Source organism: Malaclemys terrapin, chromosome 7 (assembly GCF_027887155.1).
Source record: "Malaclemys terrapin pileata isolate rMalTer1 chromosome 7, rMalTer1.hap1, whole genome shotgun sequence".
In the NCBI taxonomy this organism is placed as follows: domain Eukaryota; kingdom Metazoa; phylum Chordata; order Testudines; family Emydidae; genus Malaclemys; species Malaclemys terrapin.
Genome location: NC_071511.1, coordinates 109531865 through 109554590, shown reverse-complemented (window position 1 = coordinate 109554590; position 22726 = coordinate 109531865). Strand labels below are relative to the sequence as shown.

Genomic DNA, 22726 nt, shown 5'->3' with positions numbered 1-22726 from the left:
TGGATAAGTATAAAATTAAAGAATTAGTTAACTTAAGTTTGGTTAAGGAAATGTATTTGTGTTGTAAAGAAAGACCTGGACTAGCAAGTGCTGTAGAAGGAAGGCCTTAAAAAATAATGAGTTATAAAGCCAAACGGGGAAAAGTATGGCAAATGTTTGGTTCAAAGAATAACTAATGAGATAAGGGGAAATTTCTAAAAAGAAGGCCTTTGAGGTGACTGCAGATGGTTAAATCAAAGAAAGAAAATTTGTCTTAAAATAAGCCAACACAGCTCTTCCCCAACCCACACACCAGTGTTAAAGCCTGTGTGAACCCAAGTGCAATGGGAAAACTGTTGAACAGCAAGAAGGGGGGGAGGAAAGGCCTTGGAAGAAAGGAGGTTGTAAATTTTTATCTGAATTAAGACTGGAAATAAGGGTGAATAACCAAATTGGTTTTTGCTGAAATCAGTAATTGGCAATGACATCACTTGTTTATTAAAGGGTATAAAAAAGTAAACACTTAAATGGTTCATTGCTAATACCTGCCTAACCACGTTGGAGCCAGCCAATATGGGTCTAAGCATCCCTGGGTTTAACCCGTTTGTAAGTGTCTTAATCAAATGCTTATAAATGTTTTGTTACTGTTTGAATGTAGTAAATTGCTTATTATGTAGGCTTTTGGGGCATGTTTAGCGCAACTGCATAAAGTACCTTTTGGCCTTTGAATGTAATAAAAAAATGGCTAAATTGGTGTTAGGACTTTCCCGTATTCATATTTTCAAACATTATTAATAATTCCAACACCCCATCTGCCCTGTCCCACCCTGACCCTCTTATTTGTCCCATTCATTTGTTATGTCTTGTCTGTTTTTACAGCGTCTAGCACAATGGGACCCAAACTGGTTGAGGTTTTTAGGCACTACCAGTACTGTGTGGAGGGAGATACATGCAGGAGCTGATGGGAGATTCTTCTGTTACATTTGAAGCACCAATAAATATTTGTTAGCTGTTCTAAATGACAGCATATTTGTTAAAACTTTGGATAAGTAAAAGTTACATTGGCTTCATTTTAGTTAATTAGGAAATATAAGCCATGCTCTAAACTTCAGCATTTGTTACAAAAACATGACTCGGTGTATACTAAGGAGAACTAACCTTAGCAGTTGCTGTCCTTCTGCTATAACACTTAAGAGACCTCTCCTAAATGTCCTTGAAGAAGGTATTATAGAGGAAGGAGAATGTTATTTGTCCTTCACTGCTGTTAAGTTAACACTTTTGATTTGTTTATCAGAGTGAGATACTGTCTCCTTTTGACACCAGCACAGAAATGGCTTGTTCTCTCTTAAGCCTGTTGAATAATCTTTATAGGAATCTCAGAGATCATAAAATGTCATTTTCCTTTTTAAAGAATAAAAGTATTTAGGGGTGTGCAGAGTAATTACAGCAGCTTATCTCGCTGTTCTGCCCTCAGTTGAATCTTGATATCATCAAGGGTAACTAATTTGTGGAGTAAACTTCCAAAGAAAGCAAGAGAAGCTAAAACTCTGCATCTATCCTAGAAGGCCTGAGTCAAGCACTTATTGAAACAAAAGGAACATTAAGCAATCCAGGCAGATAGCTGGACTAACTTAGATGGGCTACTAGACCTCTTCCCTTTAAAATGTTGCTAATATGTGGTATACTAATAAGACACTTACAGACATTATATCATTAACCCTCACAACAGCCTTGGGCATTGGTGAGTACTGTTGCACATATTTTGTACACAGGTAAGCTGAGGCTCAGAGAGACTGATTGGCCTAATATCAGTCCTGAGTTATATATATGGTATTACTATTAACTCAAGGAGTCTTGTATCCCAGCCCCTGTTTTAACCACTAGACAACATTTCCTTCCTATACCTCTTCTCTAAAAATATGCTGGGCCAACAACACAAACACTGCTCAGTTCTCCCTTTATAAGTATTTTGTGTTACTCTTCAGCATTTTCCTTAATCACTTCAAGCAGGGCTGGATTTACCATATGTGAAAAACAGGCAGTCACACAGGGCTGCATGATATTAAGAGCAGCAATGGAATATGCAGATAACTGGAGGATAGCAGGACTTGGACACTTACTGGTTTTGCCAGAGCAAACCTGAGCCTGTTATTGACAGACTGCAAAGGGTGCCGTAGCCAACCCTTCTGAACTGAAAGAACATGAAGGGGAAGGAATAAAGGGGAAAGTATTTATCAGCCTGGAGGATTCTCTCTCCTTCTCCCCATAACCTCCTGACTTCAAGATTTTTAAAAACTTTAGTGTAAAATTGTTGTTTAGGGCAGTGATGCCCAACCTTATTAACAGGAGGGCCACATAAACCAAAGCACAACCTAGTGTGGGCCAAACAGATGCTACATATTTTAATAGGATTTAAAGTCACCTGTACTGACATATTTTAAGTTCAGCTTGTTTCATATGTATTTAGATAGGTTGTTTCTAGCTACGGTATTGTCTATTTACACACTTGTGTAAACTAAAATGATGTAAACATCACGACAGAATGCTTATGAATCATCCATTAGTGTATTTTCTTGAAGCAGACCCAGGACCTTATGAAATGCTCTGGTGGGTCATGTGCGGCCCACAGGCCATAGGTTGGGCACCCCTGGTTTAGGGTACAGATATTATGGATAACAATGGGAGACCTGTACATGGATCCAAGATAATATTTAGCCCAAATTTTGTAAGCAAAGCTATATTCATCCCTGACGAGTCAGCTCATCCCTGCTAGCACTCATTGTCACATGTCAGCAAACCACTTAAACCTTGCTTTTACTTATTTAAAAAATAAAAATTTACCTGTGTCAAAATCAGCTGCATTTTTTTTTATTAAAGCAGGACTTGAGTCTCTCAAATAGAAGAAATATCACAGACACATGCCGTTATTCGCTATTCATTTATATTTAATGCACATCAGGAATTTGGGGCAAACTTCATCTGAGAGACTCATTAGTGACTTTATGTATGTGCCTCCCCAGCAATGATTTGAAAATGCATCTCCTCAAAGCCAAGCAGATACCTTAAGATTAAAACTGTGAAACACTAGAGACCAAGGACACTTGTTGATAGAAGTTTTAGCCGGGTGACATACTGATTGCAAACTGAGCCCTTTGGTCTTTTGACTGAATTTATAGTGTGCTAGCTGCAGCTGTTATTAAGCAGCTGGTTGTTAAACTGTGAAGTATTTTTCCTTTGAAAAATATTTGAGTCATGCTAGCCATAAGCAGAATTTGGAAGTAATTTTTAGTAGATCTCTTTAGTAGATTCCACTCGACCCAGAACTCAGTCAACAGAATGGAAAGAGGCCTTATTGATCACCCTATGCAGAGTTTATGCTGAGATAAAGTTGTCCTGAAAGACTTCTTAGTAGTGTGAGGGACTCGTGGTGGTGGTAATCTGACAGGGGTGCATTAGGCTAATATGGCTCTGATTTAAAAGAATTTCTGTTGTGGAACTAGATGGAAGGCTTTTTTGGGTTCCCTTTATTATTAGACCAGTGTCCAGTAGAGTGGCTTTGTAATAAACTGCTTCACTACCATCTTTTCTGTTTCAAAAGGGGTTTCAAGACTTGGGGCACGTCTTCACCGGCAGTGCTTTAACGTAGCTTGTGTAGTTGCGGCACAGCGCTGGGAGAGAGATCGCTCTAAAAAACCCCCCACCTCCACGAGGGGAATAGCTCCCAGTGCTGGGAGCGTGGCTCCCAGCGCTGGTGCACTGTCTACACTGGCACTTTGCAGCGCTGAAACTTGCAGCGCTCGGGGGGGTGTTTTTTCACACCCCCTGGCACAGAAAGTTGCAGCGCTGTAAAGTGGCAGTGCAGTCAAGCCCTGGGTCTTCTGTTCCTAGGGGGATAGGTGTCTGTTGTTGTTGTCAGAATCAAAGAGATACAAACGACTGAACGAGAATGGAAATGTAATCTGCTTCTTATCTCTACAGTTGGTCCCTCCAGGTTATGGAAGATTCAGGTACATCAGCATGGCAATGTGAGAAAGCTTTCAGAGCCATGACCTGTGCTGTACTTTTCTGTGTACCTACAGAAGACTCTTAGTGACTGTGTTGTCAATAATTGTTATAATACTCAGCACTTACCTAGCTCTTAATACCACAAAGCAGTGTACAAAGGTGAGCTAATTAGTTAAACTTGCACACTTAGTGAATACTTAAAATCCACCAACTTCTTCCCCTTTGAAGGGAGTGTTTCCCAAAAGGGAAGATGCTCCACCTTGTGATTGTGCAAAAGATGAGGTGGTGAGGTTGGATGGGGGAACCACACACAGACCTCCCAGTTGTTCTCGAGAGGTTCAGCTTTCATTTGAAAAATAAACAAACCCCTGTTGCCATTGCCAAAGCAAATCTTTAAAATGTAAGGCAAGTATAATGAATGAAGACACATCTGCCCGAGTTTGCAAAGAGCCTAAAAGAGGTCTGATGACATTCACTTCAATAGGTGCTAACATGGATACCAATAATGATACTTTAAATGTCAAAATGTTAATTATACTACGGCAAATCAAAGCATGTAAGAAAGGAGAGGAAGTATCATCATATTAAGAAGCTCTGCACCTGCATTTTCGAAGCTAGTGTAAGAATGGGACCCCTTGAACTAACTGGAGGACATAGAGATGTAATTTAAGATGTTTAGTCCTTTAATAGCCCAGCACTTAGCAGGCTTGTAGCAGAGGTGCAGCTGGTTTCACTTTTCTGGATGGGGCTCAGTTTTTAAAAATGTGTACAACACCGATGTAAGAAATGGCCTATGACCAACTGCAGAGATGACACTCAAGGTCAATATCCATTTTATTAATAAAAAAGATATATCCCCTTTTTCAATAAAGGCAAAGACACTCCCTTCTACCAACCAAACTAGAAAACTTGGGAATCTACAACATCTTGGCAAAACATTTCCTTTCAAGAGCTGATCCCTGAGGTGATGTTAACCTGGGATAATGAGGACCTTTGTTCATCTAGCTTTCTACCAATAGTTGCATAAAAGTAATATTACACCTTTCAAAAACAGGCAAATGTGGTAAGTTGTCATTTTGAAATTTAGTTCAGCACAATGGGTCAGTTCTGCTCTCCTTGGCATTGGTGTAAGTTGAGGAAGACTCCACTGAAGTTATTGGGGGTTCTCTGTTTACACCAACATGAAATGGGTTCAGAATGTGACCATAAGTACAATAGGAAATGAAAAGTAGAAGAAAACAGTAGCTCAGTAAGGGACACAATTGTAAGGACATCCTACACTTTTAAAAAAAAGGTTTACCAATTATTTTTCTCGTATGAGTCTGTTACTTTACATTTTGGTTAAAAATATATGAAAATAATGATATGTTCAGATGGTAACTTTTAGACAGTGCCAATATAATATTGCATCATTACAGTGCAGTTTAACTCCTTGTTGTGTCCTTTTAAACTAAATTGTACTACTGTACAGTATCTTGTTTAGCAGCTAGATCTCAGCTTATCTATGGAAGGAACATTCTACTGGTAAAACATTTGTCAAGTTTGTTTGTTTTTGGTGTGAAATATTAGCATTTGGAATTATATCTGTCCACATGGTCATCTTCCAGCTATTACATGTAGGTTCATACCCTTTTCCTAGCATCAGGTTTTGGCTGAGTCCGCATGCTCGAAGCTTCCATTCACTTGATATCAATGGGAGTAATATGGGCATATTTCAGAGAGCAGAACTGGGTCAGAAATAGGGAGCCCAACTTGAAACTTCGGCTATGTCTACACTCGCACTTTTGTCGGAAATTTTTTTTGCCAGTCGGGGGTGTGAAAAAACCACTCCCATGGCGGACATAACTTTCACCGACAAAAGTGCCAGTGTGGACTGTGCTGTGTTGGCAGGAAATGCTCTCCTGCTGACATAGCTACCGCCGCTCGTTGGGGGTGGCTTAATTATGCCCACAGGAGAGCTCTCTCCTGTTGGCACAGAGCGGCTACACGGGCACCTTACAGCAGTGCAGCTGCTGCGGTACAGCTGTGCCACTGTAAGATCTGTAGTGTAAACACAACCTTAGGCACTCTTGTTCAGGTTCAATTCTCAATGCCCAAATGTGGAACTGGAGTCCTCAGTTTACTGAGCATCTGCAATTCCCATTGACTTCAATGGGTGTTGGAGCTACTTGGCATCTCTCAGGTTTGGGTCTTTATGGCTCAGCTCCTCAAAGATATTTACCCTAACTCCCATTGATTTCAAATACCTTTTGAGGATCTGGGCAAATTTGACAAAAGGAGTCCACAATAAATTCCAAAGGCGTTGCTCTCTTGTGGTTTGTGGCGGTACAGTGACTCTGGTGACTTCACAGAAATAACTTCCTCAGAGAAGGCTCTTTCCTTATGGATTTGATAATGTGTTTGGTACGTAACATTACTTTGATCCATCTGCTCAGCACTTATACACCAGAAAGTATTAATAAGATTTTAGATCCAGATTGTGTCCTGCTGTGCATGGATATACTCGGTGTATATATAGGTATACTTGGTCCTGCCTCAGTGCGACTAGACGACCTCTAGAGGTACCTTCCAGCCCAGCCCTACATTTGTATGATTCTGTGATATGCAAGAGGATGTGGGACAATGGCAGAAGGAACCCTCCCATGTTCTGTGCCCCTTTGTTGTAGCCAGGCCCAGTCCTGAGATGACCAGAAAATAAAGTGTGAAGTGACCAGAGTTGCTCTCCCTCTGGCAGCTAATGGAACTGGTAGCAGTGTGGGGAGAGAGTGGGCTTTGTACCCATTGCAAGGATGGCTGGAGCTGCTGCTACAGTGTTCACCCACTGGGAGCTCCAGGTGGAATTCTGGCTAACTCAGTTTCTCCTAGTGCTCCCACTACATCCCAGCCACTCCTCGCCCTTGTGTGTGCAGCTCTGCCTTGTTGGTTTGAAAGAAGTTCTTCTGAATCTCAGCATAAGGAAATCTTGCTATTTCTATTGTCAAACACTAGTTTATTTCCCCATGCATTGTAAGCAAAACTGACATTGTCTCACTATTATGCAATAAGGCAGTCTTTATGCAGGCCAAAGTCCTGTTGACTTCAAACAGGCATGTGCACACACAAAGACTAGACAGTTGAGCCATGCACATCCGTGATTTTAAAAAAGCTCTTTCCCTGCATTAGGTAATGCACATGGAAACATATACGTAAGGTTGCTATAGACTACGTATGCTAAACAATGTCTCCAGATGTAGGGATTAAAAGCAATTGTAATTCTACAAAGACCTCGAACTGTGCCATTTTTCCATATCTCTTTCTTTCTTTTTTTTTATACAGTTCTCCTGTGCCAGGTGATGTCATAAAATTGGCTTCTTCCACTGATTCTTCCAAACAACTGTTAGCTGATTCTCTGCCTTGTGAAAATGTTGCTGCTCTGGGTGCTGCTGAGTTGACTGCAGCAAGGTACAGTAAGGGTCTCATTACAGTCGTGGTGATGAAAAGCAACTGAAAACTTCCTTGTGTCATGGAGGGTACTAGCCACTGGTTTTGGGATAGGGGTATGTCTAGTGCATCCAGCCGTTTCAGTGCCTCTTCTTGGCAGTCTGTCACTGAAGCGTGTGTAGAATCTATGGCAGAATTTAAAGCTGCCCCCTCAAATAGAATCTGCAAGGAAAGGTAGCATATTCCTCCCCCGGGCGAGTGAGTCCCCCTGGGGCACAGCAAAGGCTGGTGGCACAGACAGATGCAATTTATACCTTTATTAACTTACACCTTTTTCTCAGCACAAGGTGAGTTGGCCCTTCATGTTTAGACCTTTTCTCCTAATATTTAAATTTGCCAGATTCTTTGCTGGAATTATGCTGATATTAACAAAGTTAGTTATCTGGAGTGGATTGGAAATTCCAGTTTTTATTATATGCTGCTTTTTTAGTGATGTGAGCAGATTACTGTTGTTCTTACCTATATTGTTTGCAGTTGAACTTTCAAGAAAGGAAGGGCTGAGGCATAGGAGTTCATGTTTTAAACTTTCAACAGTAGATGTAGTTTTAGGGTTAAATTTTCTTAAACATCTAAGTCATTTTCAAAAGTGACTTAGGCCCTAAGGAATATACAGCCAATGAATTTTAGGCTCCTAACTGCCTAATAATTTTGAAAATGGGACTAAGAGCATGCCTATCCAATCCCCCTTGTTCCCTGTCCCCTGGCCCCTATTCACACTCCCGCCCCCAGACAGGCCCCCCCGGGACTCCCACGCTTGCCTTGCCTTTAGTGTAGACTAGGGGTTAGGCTCCTAAATCACATTGACATTTTAAAAATTTAACCCGTCTTTTTTTCCCTCTGCTATTTCAAATACTATATTACTTTAATTCACAATAGGGAGAATTGAGGTTGAAAAGAGGCAAGTTAAACAAAACTCTTCCTAACAACTTAAGGGTAATTAGCATATGTTTTTGGGGAGATAAGGATGAGAAGTTAGTGATTTCTTCCTGCTGTCACTGCAAGGTTTTAATTAATATGCAGATTTCATCGATGGCTCCTTTACAAACGTAATTGGTTACTGTTTACACTGATGTAGGTTTCCTCATCATTATAATTCTGAATTTCTACCATAATGATGAGCCTGTTGGAAAGAGAATGAACTGTTAATGAGTTGAAGCTATGAGCTTCTTTCTGACAGCAGAGGAATAAGAAAGGGTTACAACATCAGTTTCAGCAGCATCTACAAATGCTGTCTTTGGGTTGATGTTTAGTTTGTGCCCCTACAGAGACAGTCAGACAGATCTACAGTGCCAACTAGCTATTATTTTAGAAACATTCAGGAAGATCAATCTCCTGTGGTATCTTCATTGTTAGCTTCCTGAAAACCCCATGAACTCCTATAAGTCAGAGGTATGTCTGTCTTCCTCCCATGGATGCTAAGTTTAAGGTTAATTGTATCAAATAGAAGAAATGGTTTCATAAGATTTTGACATGGGGGGAGGTACCATTTTTTGGTGTTAGATTGATTTTTCTCATTTCTTCCCAGAAGTTACTGCCACAGACTTTTTCATGTTAACGTGATTTAATAGGAGTATTATTGCTTAATACTATAATTATTTGTGATTGCCCCAATCTATGCTGGGTAGCAGTGCAAATTTTCTGCTGAGGAGTACAGTGTGTAGGGATCAGTTTAGTCTGGGCTAGACTTGAGCTCTGTATAATGTCACTGTGGAAGGTGCAAGGATATCAGCAGTGATTCACCACACATTGTTGCAGGAGGTAACAAAATGGCAATTGGGGATAGAAGTATTTAGCCTGAAACTAGAAATCCCTTCAATCCATTGTCAAAGTACATTAAAAGGCAAGTGAGTAATACACTGAGCAATTAGAGGGAACCTGTAACCAGAGAACTTTATTAAACTCAATGTTCTTAAAAAATCACTGCACAGGTTGGTTCTTGTTGAGATTGATTGATAAGAAGAGAAAATAAGAACAATGATGAATTTAGACATGAAAGCCAAGTTATCTTCTTTGTACCTGTGTGCCTGTTATTCTTGGCAACTTTCATTCCCTGGATCAGAAGAAGTGAGGTTTTTTACCCACGAAAGCTTATGCCCAAATAAATTTGTTCGTCTTTAAGGTGCCACCAGACTCCTTGTTGTGTTCATTCCCTGCTATTTGCTAACAATGTACTTGTCTTGCCTGGGCACTTGGCAGTGTCATGGCGATAGATCTGCTATAACTTCTGTGAACGTCACCTCTTCACCTCCTGGAAGAAGAGTGTTCAAGCTCAGTGTGGCTAGAGCTCACTTCTTAAACTCCCATTCCAAACAAACAAAAGTAAGGCAGTAAAAATCTCATACTGGTATAAAACAAACAATATAATTAAAGTTAACAGGATTACTCTGGATTTAAAACTGGTGTAAATAAAATCAGAATCAGGTGCTTCTTGACCAAGGAGGATGTTTAAAACAATGGAGCAAAATGTTCGTTACATTTATCGTTTAGTGGTGACTCACCTTCCAACACCCTCTGTTATGCATAATTTATGCTTGCTTATTTAGCCTAATAAAGCCATGTTACTGCTGTTGCTTTTACAGCATTTTGTATATAATTATTCCACAGTTGCTTTTTGATATTACTTTGAAAAGTTTTTTCAGTGCACATACACACAGTGTCTGCCTCCTATCCCTCATTATTCTGTTCAAAACTTAGTGTATTGCAAGACAGATGGCTCAGTGCTATTCCACTTTAGCGGCAATCAAATCAAATTACAAAGCACCTTTTTGGGTTACTTATATATAGTTGCTTTTGGTTCCATGTGTATGTTTACCCATAAGGGATGTCTTAGAATTCAGATAGAGTGCACTTTGACAGGACAAATAATGAGGCATATAAAGTAGGGGTCAGTTTGTGCTTAATGTCTTCCAGATGGCAGTGTGTAATATGAGATCAGATACTGTCCCTCCATCTGTCCAGTCAAGAAATTATATATTTGTTTTGGTCCTTGAGGGCAGCATTCTTCCCCACCCTCCTCCAGTGATAACATATTGATCAGAGAGTGCACCACATGGTCTGGTCCATGTAAGTGGGTTTTATTTACCAGACCCATAAAGTAGTGTCTTAACACTAAATAGGTAATGAGTTCACCAACTGTTCTGCCAAGCCATTTCCATTTCAGACATAAAACAGCCCTTCTTCCCCCTGCCCAGTCCACGTAAACATGCTGCACGAGAAAATAGTTTGGCTGTATTTACTAATCCAAGGGCAAACCTTCCCCCCGCTGTGAAATGCAAAAGGTCTTTGTAGCAACAGTGCCACTGTGCATAGGGAAGGAAAGAATTTGGAGAGGTTGTGGAGCGGGCTGGGGAGGTCAGTGACGTCCCCAGTATGGTACAGAGCCCAGAGAGACAGACCAAGAGATTTGATGCTATGAAGATCCTCTAGTCTTTTCTACCTATGAAAGAGAGCTGCTGCCCTAGCCATTAAATTGGCGTGGCAGCTGCAGACCTGCATCGCTGTTGCTTCACAGCTTGAGGAGGAAAGTTCCTTCCCTCTTGGCGTTTCCCAGCCTCCAGCCCAGTTGCTCAAGCTGAACAAGGGGAGAATAATGAATACAAAATCCACAGTTAAGTATTTAAAAATATTAAAAGGCAAGTGAGATTGGTGGAGCTCAGCTATGGGAGCTAGGAATTTGGTTGCTCTAAGCCAGGCTATGACTCGCTGTGAGGCCTCAGAAAAAAAATCAATTAATCTCTACCTCAGTTTTCTCATCTGCGAAATAGGGATGTTAGTCAGGGATGTTGTGTCAAATTGAGTTCCTGGTGTGGAAACTGACTCCGCATGTGAATCAGGCAACTGTGAGGGCGTGAAATGTGAGTGACGTTCATCTGTGGTGGTGGTATTAAAATATACTAAGGGCAGCACTGTTATATAGGGAAGTGGGCATGGCCTAACTGCATAATATGCCCGCACAGCAAAGGCCTCTTGGGGATTGTTCGTCACTGCAAGCTGTGCAGGAACAGGGGAATCTAGCAATAGAGGCTGTCAGGAAGTTTTGTTCAAAATTAATTTTTTTTTTTACAAAAAAACCCCAGAGTTTGAAAAATGTTTGTTTTCTGACGAGCTTGGCTCAGTAGGTTAATGATTGTGGAGGCAGGAGTTTAAAAAGCTCGGGGAGCTACAGTGGACAGCTGGTGTCTCTGGTGGTGTTTTAGCTAGGCCTAGTGGGCATGCTGCCAATTTGCTTTGAGAATAAAACAGTTTCATACTGAATCATGTTTCAATAATGACTGTTGAGTTCTAACGTCGGCACTGCAAATTTGGCGTTGTGAGCTGGTGCAGGTGTTGCCTGAAAGTCAGAGTTGCACCCTGGTCGAACTGGAGGGTTGGAGGAACCTGCTTTACTTTAGATGCTGAAGGTATGTCTGTACTGCAGCTGGGCGTGAGCCATCCAGCCCCCAGGGTAGGCAGACTCGCACTAGCTCCAGCTTCACTCAGGTTAACTTGCTAAATGCAGCAGTGTGTATATTGCAGCACGAGTGACAGCTCAGGCTAGCCACCCAAGTCCAAGACTGCTCGACTCCCGGGGTCCAAGGTCCCATGGCTCACCCGAGCCGCTGCCCATGCCGCAGTGTCCACACTGTTGTGTTTAGCTTGGTAATTTGAGTGGAGGTAGCACAAGTCTGTATACCTAGGCTGGGAGGCTCGCTCCAGGTGCAATGTAGACAGACCCTGAGTTCAGTCACCATGACATCATTGCTGCACGAGTGCAGCAGCTGGTAATGGCAGACAGGTCTCACTTTGCACAGACCACATTCCCTCTGGCCTGAACCCAACTATGGGTGGTTCAACAAGTTACACAAGCAATGAATTGCACGCCCATGCTAGCAGCACTTCATCCCTCTTCCACGTTCCTAGTGATTATTTTGTCTGTATCGAAATCACTCTGGCATCATTTGCACAACCAAGAAACAGAGCCCAGTATAGTTACCAGGCCCACACGGTCATTGTGGGAATTTAGTCATGTTTTATATAACATTTTGAAAAATGCAAAGTGCTCTCTAAATGTGAAGTGTTTGAAAATTGTTTTTATCAACATGGCTTATGTCATAGCTCATACAAAGTAAACCATCCCTATTAAAAAGCCAGTTCTGGCGGCTAGTTTCATTTTGAAACACGCATTAGAAATTACAGTAGACAAAATACGTTTCCATGGGAAATGTTTCCCTTTTATGTGCAGACTTGAAGGAATGTTGGTGGGAGAGAATCAAAAAGTGTGTGTGTGTGTGTGTGTGTGTGTGTGTGTGTGTGTGTGTGTGTGTGTGTGTGTGTGTGTGTGTGTGTGAAAAAGAGAGAGAGAGTAGTGTTGTAAGCAGTTCACTGGTGTGCCTTTATTTCAGAATATTCTTGCAGTATTTTGGAGGGTAAACATGTATTAAAAAACACCCCAAAAATCTTATGTATATTTGGTGTGTTCCTGTCTTGACTAGCCTCCTTGTGCATTTGTTTCCTTTTGTGATGCTCTGTTTACACTCCTAACAGATGTTCGATGCTTACTTATTTTTGGCAGTTTATTTTTTGCTTTTAGTATTTTCTTCTAATTTTGGTGTGACCCTATATAGTTACACAAATGCTGTATATATTTGACATTATTACTATATAAGGACAAAGGCAATTTTTAGCTAAGGGAAAAATAGTAAATGAAAAAGGAAATAGCTTGTTTCTTTCAAAATGTGAAACTTACTCCCAGAAGAGATCAAAGTGACTGCAGATCCCACCACTTTAAGACATCTACACACATGCACGCATGTCAGGAGACTAGAGAGTCCTATAAGCCACAAAAGCAAGCTCTGCTTACCTAAAGAGAATAGTGTGAAATGATCTGTGTTGTTGCCCATAGCTTTTTACCTGGTTTCTGTCACTTAACTGTAACCTGGTCTGGTTTGATCTGTACCAGTAGTTGTTGTCTTACACTGGATGTTTTCCTACAGGAACCATAATTACTTTAAAAAAAATCTTCTGGAGTTCAGTTTTTCTGCATTAGTATAATCATTTGCAGACAAAGGCAGAAAGAGTGTAGTTACTAAACGGTTAAAATTATTAACAGATGGAAGGGAGCCTGTTCTGGAGAGACAGGATGGGTTAGGACAGCACAGCATGTAGCAGAAAGGAAGCCTATGAGTAAAGAGGCCAGGGGATTTTTATTTATTTTACAGCAGCATGTTCTGGCTGGTTGTATTGCTGTTCATTTTATAAAGCCCGACAGCATTCTTTTTAATTTTTGCATTTGGTTAATGGTTTTGTTTTTATGACGCTGCAGATGCATTTGTCTGCTAAATCGTGGTCTTCTCTCTCGTTAGCAGAACCTGCTGTGCGGGTTTTGCACATGCTCTGCTCGTCCCTTCCTGAGTTTTGTAAGTTGAGACATTTGTTGCCAGGTGGGATTTCGTGGAAGTTGTTCTAGTTGAGGAGGAAGGCTGTCTCCCACATATCAGTAGAGCCCTGCAAATCTCTGGATATCTGCTTTATATCTGTGGGTATCCACAGATGCAGATCTCTGCGGATCACGTTTGCGGATCATGGATGAATGCAGATCCAAATTTTATATCAAGAGTCCTGCAAATCTGCAGATACATGCTTTATATCCAGGGACGCAGATATCCGCAGACCATGTTTGAGGATAAGATGTGGATACAAATTTTGTATCCACAGAGGGCTATCTATCAGCATTCCAATCACCTTTGCGTACATTCTTTTTGGATGCAAATGCATGTGTTGACCGTGCAGTGGGTGAAAGCCTATTTCTGGAGGCATTACGTATTGGACCGAGTATTTGAAAATATCCCAATCAAAAGCTTCATTCTTTCATGGTTTAAATGCCAGGCTCCCTTCCTCCCCACCATAGATTAAAAAAAAAAAAAAAAAGACCATTTTGAAAAATTGTCCAAATAGAGCTGGACAAAGATTGGCTCCATTATTGCAACACTTATTTTCAAAGGTGTTCACTGTTGTAACGCCACATTCCTGTTCTGATTGCTCGAAAATGGAATAAAGGCAACAGTAATGTTTTGTCTCTGGTGTCATGCCTGTTTCTTAAATGTCCATTGTCCTTTTCACTGTACACTATCCTGTGGCTCATCATTTAAAAAACAAAAACAAAAACACCCTGACAAAATTGCAGCTGTAACTTATCACCAGTATTTTCCTGATATAGTCAGGAGAGGGCACTCCGTTACCAAACTGACTTTCTTGCCATCACCATCATTATTGATACACCCCGGTTGGCTTTTTTAAAAATATATTTTACCTATTCTGAAATTAATGAACTGAAATCTCATATGTATTCTAAACTCAGCACTGTGAAACTTAGCAATATGGTGGCAGTTGCTTGGTATTAAAACAATACCGCAGATCTCTAACACTAATGTTTTTATAGTGAAAATTCATTTAGTTCTGCAGCATATTGAAAGTTTCAAGAAAGAAAACTTTACTATTGTTTTTTAGGATTGGAAATGACAAACTGCTAAGCTCTCAACCTCTTGGGGGTGTTGTGGGGATTAATTTTGGTTTGCAAAGTGATTTGAGATCATTGCATAAAGACACTACACAGCAGAACTGCCAAGTAGATAGATAGTAGCTATTAGCTATTTATTTATTCTGGGCTCTATATGTGGGAAAAGAAAACATGGCAGACTCATAACAAATCAGTCTGACAGTAAGCTACTGTCTCAAGGGTAATTTGCAAATGTTGTTGAAAACTTCTTGGCATTGATTACATTTTGCAGAGGTTGTTATTTATAATAATTGAATTGTTTTGCAGCACTTCCCAGCCTGGTAGCTGCAAAGAAGTTGAGAACCCTGTTACATCTGTTCCTGAGGATGCATCCTTGGCTCCTACACCAGCTGATGATGTAGGATCACTTGCTCAAGACAGTGAGGGATTGACAAAGGAAATAAAGAGGTATTGTGTAATGATGTGTTTTATCCAACTTCTGTCTTGGGTGTTCCCTTGGGTGTTTCAGAATATATGCAATAATTTTGACATGTTTGTCCAGATATGAGTGTCTTTTGGAAAGAGGTACTCAACTATCTTGTTTTGCTCAGATATGCACTATTCACAAAGGCCAGGAGAGGGAGCTTGGATTGCGTCAGTGGTGGTGGTTCTGATGTTCCATACCCTTTTATATCTAGTGTTAGTGAATTGAGTTACTAAGCCAGATTTTGCATTTTGAAGTTGGATTCAGGAATTGATTTTCTGATGAACTGTGTATGTTCAGGTCCAGGTTGTACTCAGCATCATCTGGCATGAACTAGTAAGATATACCAGTCAGGATCTGGGGTGTAATTCAGTTCAGCGAGAGGTTATGTCACTGCTTGTCCTGTAACTCTGAATGCCTTAAAATGCTCTGCTGCTGGTCCTCCCTGTCTGGATGCTCCTAGCCAGGATACAAGCGTGCACTGAGTGACTTTGTGTTGAGCAACCCTGGTTCAGCAACTCAGACTCCAACTCAGCCTGCTTGTCACACCACAGTCACACTCCGGTCTACACCAGACTTGGTTACTACTAGCCAAGTGACCCTCACCCCCACCCTAGTGCTGATTTTCCCCCAAACCATCTACCCGAATTGTCGAGCAGGAACAGTCAGAGGAGTAATAAGATCCATTGCTCTTTTAAAGAGAGAAAAACATGGCAACTTTTTGCTTTGCCGGCGTTACTTTAAATCTCTTTAAATAAACCCAGTACTGGGTTTGATTTGTGATTTAAAAAAAAAAAGTTTATTTAATCCAAAAAGAGAGGTTTTAAGTGAGTACAAGTATAAGGGATGAAGCCAGCAATGGTTACAAACAAATACAAGTGAAAAATGCTTTCTAGTGACTAAGACTTAACAAGACTACAGTCTTGGATCAAGGTGAAATTCTGACCAGGCATCCTCCCAGCAAGATGGCTGACCACCCGTTGATCAGGATCGCCCACAGAGTCCAAAGTGCTTGGGTCCTTTGCCTTCTTAGGGAAGGATCACTTGGGGTTCTTTGCCCCTCTCTTTTATAGTCCAGTGAACTTTTGAAATGTAGCCTTCTCAAAGTTCAGTGGTCCTGCTGTGAGGGAAGATACCATGGAGTCTGATGGAGAAGGTTCGATGGCTCCTTCGCTGGTGCTTTTTACAGTGCAAATTGATCTGTCCCTGCAGCCTTTGATAGGCCAATGAGTGACCACTTGATTGTGACTGCCGATTGTCTGTGATTGCACTTGGATGGAGGCACCTTCTGTCTGGAAAACACCTGCTTACTCACTTCTCAGAAGTGACTGGTTGAAACACAGTAACATCATACAGAGCGAATTCCTAACTTCATATATAACATTAGCACATGTATTTTACGATGATCTTAACTGGTGTTATTAGCTTTCATGTGATACTTGTACAAAATATGTCTTGAGAGGTGTTATTGCAGGAGTGTGTAAATATAGGGGTGCATAGGGTCACAATACTACAGCTATTGTCAGCGAAGGAGGAATTTAGCTCTACACATAGGAGAAACCCCTGATATTGGTTTCATGGAAGAAATGTCAGTTTATCCCCATTTCCAGGTGAAAATAGTCCTCCTTAAATGTTCCCAAGCTGATCAAAGACATTTGCATAAACTATGCACTAGTATTTGACAGACGGTCTGTGGCATTTTTGTCTCAGACCATCTATAAGCTGAATCCTCCCACCTCAACTCTAATAAATATGAGACATGCCCTTGGATATCCGTGTTGGTGTTACTTAATGCACCTAATCAAGAGACGTGCAACAGCAGTGTGGGAGTGAAGGCATGCTCATATTAGGACATCTGTTAATGGAAAAACCACAACACAACTGAAAATATAAAGTGGACACACCCTGGAGAATATCTTCCTCCACCCACAGATTTAGATTGGCAGTTTGTGATGAGTACCATATGAATTATGAGAAACCACATATATCAGTATATAGAAATGTCAAAAGATGCAGCTCTCAGCAGGAAAATTCTCTGAATCACAGATGAAAATGACTGCGCATTATCACTGCAATATTCACACCTCGCTGATGAATGAAATAGGGACAGGACCCAGTGTGTATGCCACAGTATAGCAAACACCATTCACGGTACTAATATTCTGGGACATGTAGCATGTGTCAGTCAACTGTCTTCAGCGATGCATTAGGGCTTATCTACACTGGCAAGTGTCTGCGCAGTATAGCAGCTTTTTGCGCTCAAACTGCAGACGTGTACACGCTGCCAAGCCACTTTGTGCACAGAAACCCCACTTCGATGAGAGTCCTAAGGCTATTTGCGCAGAGGCTCCAGAGCTCTATTGCCAGGGTAGACACTTGATTGCTTTCTGTGCTGTAATTGGCCTCCGGAGCTGTCCCATAATGCCTCAAGTGACCGCTCTGCTCATTGTTTTGAACTCGGCTGCCCAGGAGACATGCACCCCTCCCCTTTCAAAGCTCCGTTTCTGACAGCCCTTGCGAGCTGTGCTGATCTGCTCCAGGACACAAAGCAAACCATTAATGTGGAATGCTGGTGCTGTTGAACACAGAAGCAGGTGTCTGTGTGCATGTGTGGCTGAGAGAGAGATTGCTGTGCAGAGAGCCCAGGGAGGAAGGTGGGGGCTGATGTAGGGGTTTCCCTCCCCCTGCCTTGGGACTGGTTGCTTCCTGCCACTGTCTGAACTTACAAGACAGCCTGCTGACACACTCACTGTCCCCCAAAACACACTCTCTCTCTCCCCCACTCCATACGCACACACACTCCCTGTCACACTCTCTCCCTCCTCCCCACTTCAGTTGACAAGCAGCTGACAATGTAGTAGGATGCCCATGGAACAATGGGATTGGGAAACCTGAATCATGTGACGCTGTGCCTGCCCCATGAGGCATTGCGAACCCTTCCCAAAGCACCCTGCGGCCAGTTGCACAGTGGGATAGCTCCCACAATGCACCGCTGTCTTTGCCATTGCAAGAGCTGCTAATATGGATGTGCTCCAGCGTCACAAGTAGCACAGTGTGGACACGTAACAGCGGTTTAATTCCGGCGTTTTAATAAAAGTGGTATAACTTGTGGCACAGAAACTTGCCAGTGTAGATATACCCGTAGTGTTTGAAGCTAATTGTCTGCTCCTGGTGTAAAGCTGACATTGCTGCACTTGAGCAGTAATGGGTGATGATTGTTCCTATTGTTGTGATTTTCCCCTTTAGTTTTTTTTTTAAGGTGTGTTTGTTCCGTTTATATGTGTGTGTGTGAGTGATCATTTCTGCTATTTGTCTTAAACTGTGTCCATTGATCTGAACGTGAAGATTCGACCTGCAGTAACATATGGGTAGGATGGGCCTTCTCTTTAATGATGATCCACCATGATACTGTATTGGACCACTTTTTTTCTTTTGAACCTCTTAAGACACAAACCTCCGAAAGTTGAGGGAAAGAAAGAAAAAGGTTCTTAAATGAGATAGCATAGCCAGCAGGAGTGCAGAGATCTGTGAACTTTGCGGAGAATTGTCTGAGTGGAGGATGCCACACTAGTTTTCTATAAAATAAAGCTATTTCCATATTAGGTGGATAAACTTTTTAACTAAAAATATTGTGTATAAATCTTGGCATCTCTTTTAAAGCTGTTGACTTACATAGCCTCTCCGGGTATGTCTACACTGCAATAAAAGACCAGTGGCATGGCCACGGCTGGATCAGGTCAGTTGACTCAGGCTTGGCGTGTGGGGCTAAAAACTGCAGTATAGATGTTTGTGCTTGGGCTAGAACTCAGGTTCTGAGACTCTGAGGGGGAAGAGTCTCAGAGCCTGGACTCCAGCCTGAACCCCAATGTCAATTGACCAAGGCTCTGAGACTCAGTGCCAGGGGGCTTTATTGCAGTGTAAATGTACCCTTAAGGCCAGAAGGAACTTTCCACAGGAGGAGAATTCCTGTATTTTGTGCTGTCTTAAGGAGCCAGCGTAACAGAATAGTTTTAACTATTAGTTTGTTTTGTACTGCCCTAGACTCCAGTGAGGGAGCTGAGTGAAATTTTCAGTCAAGCCTTAAACTGAGCAAAACTCACCTAGCTTCAGGTTTAATTACAAACCAGAAACATGGGCTATTTTTCAGAGAAGCTCACTGCATTTTTAACTTTATGGCAAGCCTGGGTTGAGTTCCAACTGAATGTGGACTATAGTTTGGATCATAGTGGCATGCCATGTACAGATAGGATGATTGCTTATTATATATCCCAAATCAGGCAAATATAGTGGCTTCACTTTAAATTTTTGAGTTCATCACAGCTCCCAACTCAAAGAGAAACTCAGGATACAAAGCTACAGGTGTAGGGAAGAGCAGGTGTTGCAGAGAAAGGAAACCTAAAAAGCAAGCAAGCGATCTTTCATTCAACTCTGATAACGCCTCAAATAATTATCCCATTAATAATATAAAATATGCATTTTGACAAAAATTGTATGTGTTTATATTCCATTATAAATAATCAGCTGGCTAATTTATATTAGTAGAGTTGCATAAAACACAACTGAAGTCCAGTCAGCAATGTGGAATCTCAAATATATGTTGCCAAGTATCACATTTGGACCTGGCAGAAAGTGATCTTAACGTCTTCTCTGATTTAAAAACAAATGTAGGTGTGCGTTCTCAATGGACTGTGAGAGGAGAATTTCCACTAATGTTAATGGAAGTTGTGCTTGCGAGTTGAGGTGAGAATTGCACTATTTGCCATGGGGCTGTTCTACGGTGGGAAAGAAATAAAATACAATTCTTACAACCTCATGCAAAACAAATATATTACTGTCTAAATTACTATTTGCCATTGTAATCAAGCCCCTGGTGTAAATACTCTATGATTCATAGAAAAGTGTGAGGTAGTGCATGTGTGTTAAGTCCTGTCAAACCAGCCATATAAAATAACTGCATAAAAATTAGGTCATGTTTCACTTTGACACATTTCTGGCTGGTGGCTGGAACAAGGTGATAACCTATAAACCATTGCCATTCCAATACATTCTGCAAGATGGAGCCCTGAGGCATTTCAACCTCCTCTTTGATTATGATGATAATATTATTAGATGTATTGCAAACACCTCCTAACTTAATCCAAGATCTGGGATAACGCTATCAAGAGTAAGTAATTTGTCATTCATATCGTTCTGTCAGCCTCCATGCAGCAGTTGAATGTTCTGCATCAATAACGTCTACAAGAGTAACTTAATATCTTGTGTGTTGCAGAAAACCAACCAACCAATGCAGTTGTCTTCAGTTCTGAAATGTTTTAAATCATATCCGTGATAGGACCAGATCCTCAGAGCTGTGCTCAGGGCACCTGAATGGGGCAGGAACATAGGTGGATTTCTGTACTGACCCTTCTATAACCACCACATGATCCTGGAAGCAGCTGGAGATGTTTGGTCTCTGATCCAAGTTAGAGTTGCTTCAGACCTGCTCTGACTTTTGCCATTAGTAACTTCCCAGCTTCCATGGCATTGTTCTGCTGGTCCAGAATGGCTGTAGTGTAGCTGACTTCCCAGTGCTCAAGTGAGCTGTCTGTTCCTGTTGCACCACCAGAGCAAAATGAAAGGGACAGATCTAGCCCACTGTTTCTTCTATAACCAAATTGATTCTTAGTGAGGAAAACAAATGCTTATGTATGTGCTTAACTTTAGTCCCATGAACCACCCAGTAAGCATAATCATATGCATAAACTACAGTTAAGCATATGCATTTAGTGTTTCCAGAATTGGGGCAAAAGTCTGTATAAATGTTTCCTACAAAAACAATGTTTTAATTCCTCTTTATCTGCATAACAGTATGGTGTGGGATGAGCATCCAGGCCATTTAGGCAAGTACTAAGTATTATTACATTAGATAGAAAACATGCGAAAGGGTTTTAATGACACTGCTGATATAGAAGTGTAACCCACACACCTCCTGGATGTGGTGTTGAGTGAGAGAGCTATCTATAGCGAAGGGCCATGCAGTAGAGAGGTTCATGCACTAAGCTCCAGAGATCCCAGATTCGATCCCGCCTGCCGTACAAGTGGGAACTCATCCGGGATTTCAACTGGGAATTCTCTGGAGCTTGGGACACGTTTCCTCAGCTAGGGGAAATATGTATCCCACACACCTCCTGGATGTGGTGTTCTGTCTTATCTAGTGGCTCTGAGACCACTTAGAGAGAGAGAGAGATTAATGAGTTTGTTCTACAGCCTTAGATAAGAGTCGTGTGGTAGAGGCTCCTGCACTGAGATCCAGAGGTCCCAGGTTTAATCCCACCTGCCGATGCCCAGGGTCTGTCAGTGTTACAGAAGCACAAAATAGATCTGTAAAGATTGGAAAAGAAGACCTAAAAATATTTTGCAGGAGACCTACAAAGCTAAATTTGACCATAGTCATGTAACTAAATACATTGCTTGCAAACAAAACACAAGTATGTACCCAGTGATTGCCTGATCCCATTTTTCATGTGCAGGTAAATCTCCTACTAAAATCAGGGAGAGATTTGCGTGCATAATACAATTTTATCTTTGTTTAAATAAGCAAAAGTTGATCCTGAGGGCTGTGATGATGGTTCAATATGCAAAATACACTCATCTGAGATACTCATGTTACATATGTTAGTATCTTAATTTGAATGACTCTTTTTCCCCTTAGAGATGACAAAAGGGGAAACAATAAGGGGCCAATGAGCTGTGTGGAAGGTATTCTCACTGTGGACCCAATCCTGCGCCTGTTGAAGACAGTGGAGAATTGTCATTGATTTTAGTAAGCTCAGTGGTTTGAGCATTGGCCTGCTAAAACCAGGGTTGTGAGTAGTTCAATCCTTGAGGGGGCCACTTTGGGATCTGGGGCAAAATCAGTACTTGGTCCTGCTAGTGAAGGCAGGGGGCTGGACTTGATGACCTTTCAGGGTCCCTTCCAGCTCTATGAGATAGGTGTATCTCCATATATTCATATTCTTGTCCACTGTAAGCCATAGGTCCTTTTCTGCAGAACTGCTGCCTAGACATTCGGTCCCTAGTGTGTAGCAATGAATGGGATTCTTCCGTCCTAAGTGCAGGACTCTGCACTTGTCCTTGTTGAACCTCATCAGATTTTTTTTGGCCCAATCCTCTAATTTGTCTAGGTCCCTCTGTATCCTATCCCTACCCTCCAGCGTATCTACCACTCCCTCCAGTTTAGTGTCATCTGCAAACTTGTTGAGGGTGCAGTCCACGCCATCCTCCAGATCGTTAATGAAGATATAAAACCGGCCCCAGGACCGACC

General features: G+C 41.5%; 1 protein-coding gene across 13 annotated transcripts in view; it reads left to right on the top strand.

Moving 5' to 3' along the window:
- TACC2 (transforming acidic coiled-coil containing protein 2) overlaps positions 1-22726 on the top strand; it is a 186740-nt gene that overhangs the window by 64393 nt on the left and 99621 nt on the right. For all 13 annotated transcript variants that reach the window (XM_054033671.1, XM_054033674.1, XM_054033666.1 and 10 more), the window contains 2 exons: positions 7300-7425; positions 15266-15406. In XM_054033671.1, coding sequence (XP_053889646.1) covers positions 7300-7425; positions 15266-15406 — 267 coding nt within the window. The remainder of the gene's footprint in view (positions 1-7299; positions 7426-15265; positions 15407-22726) is intronic.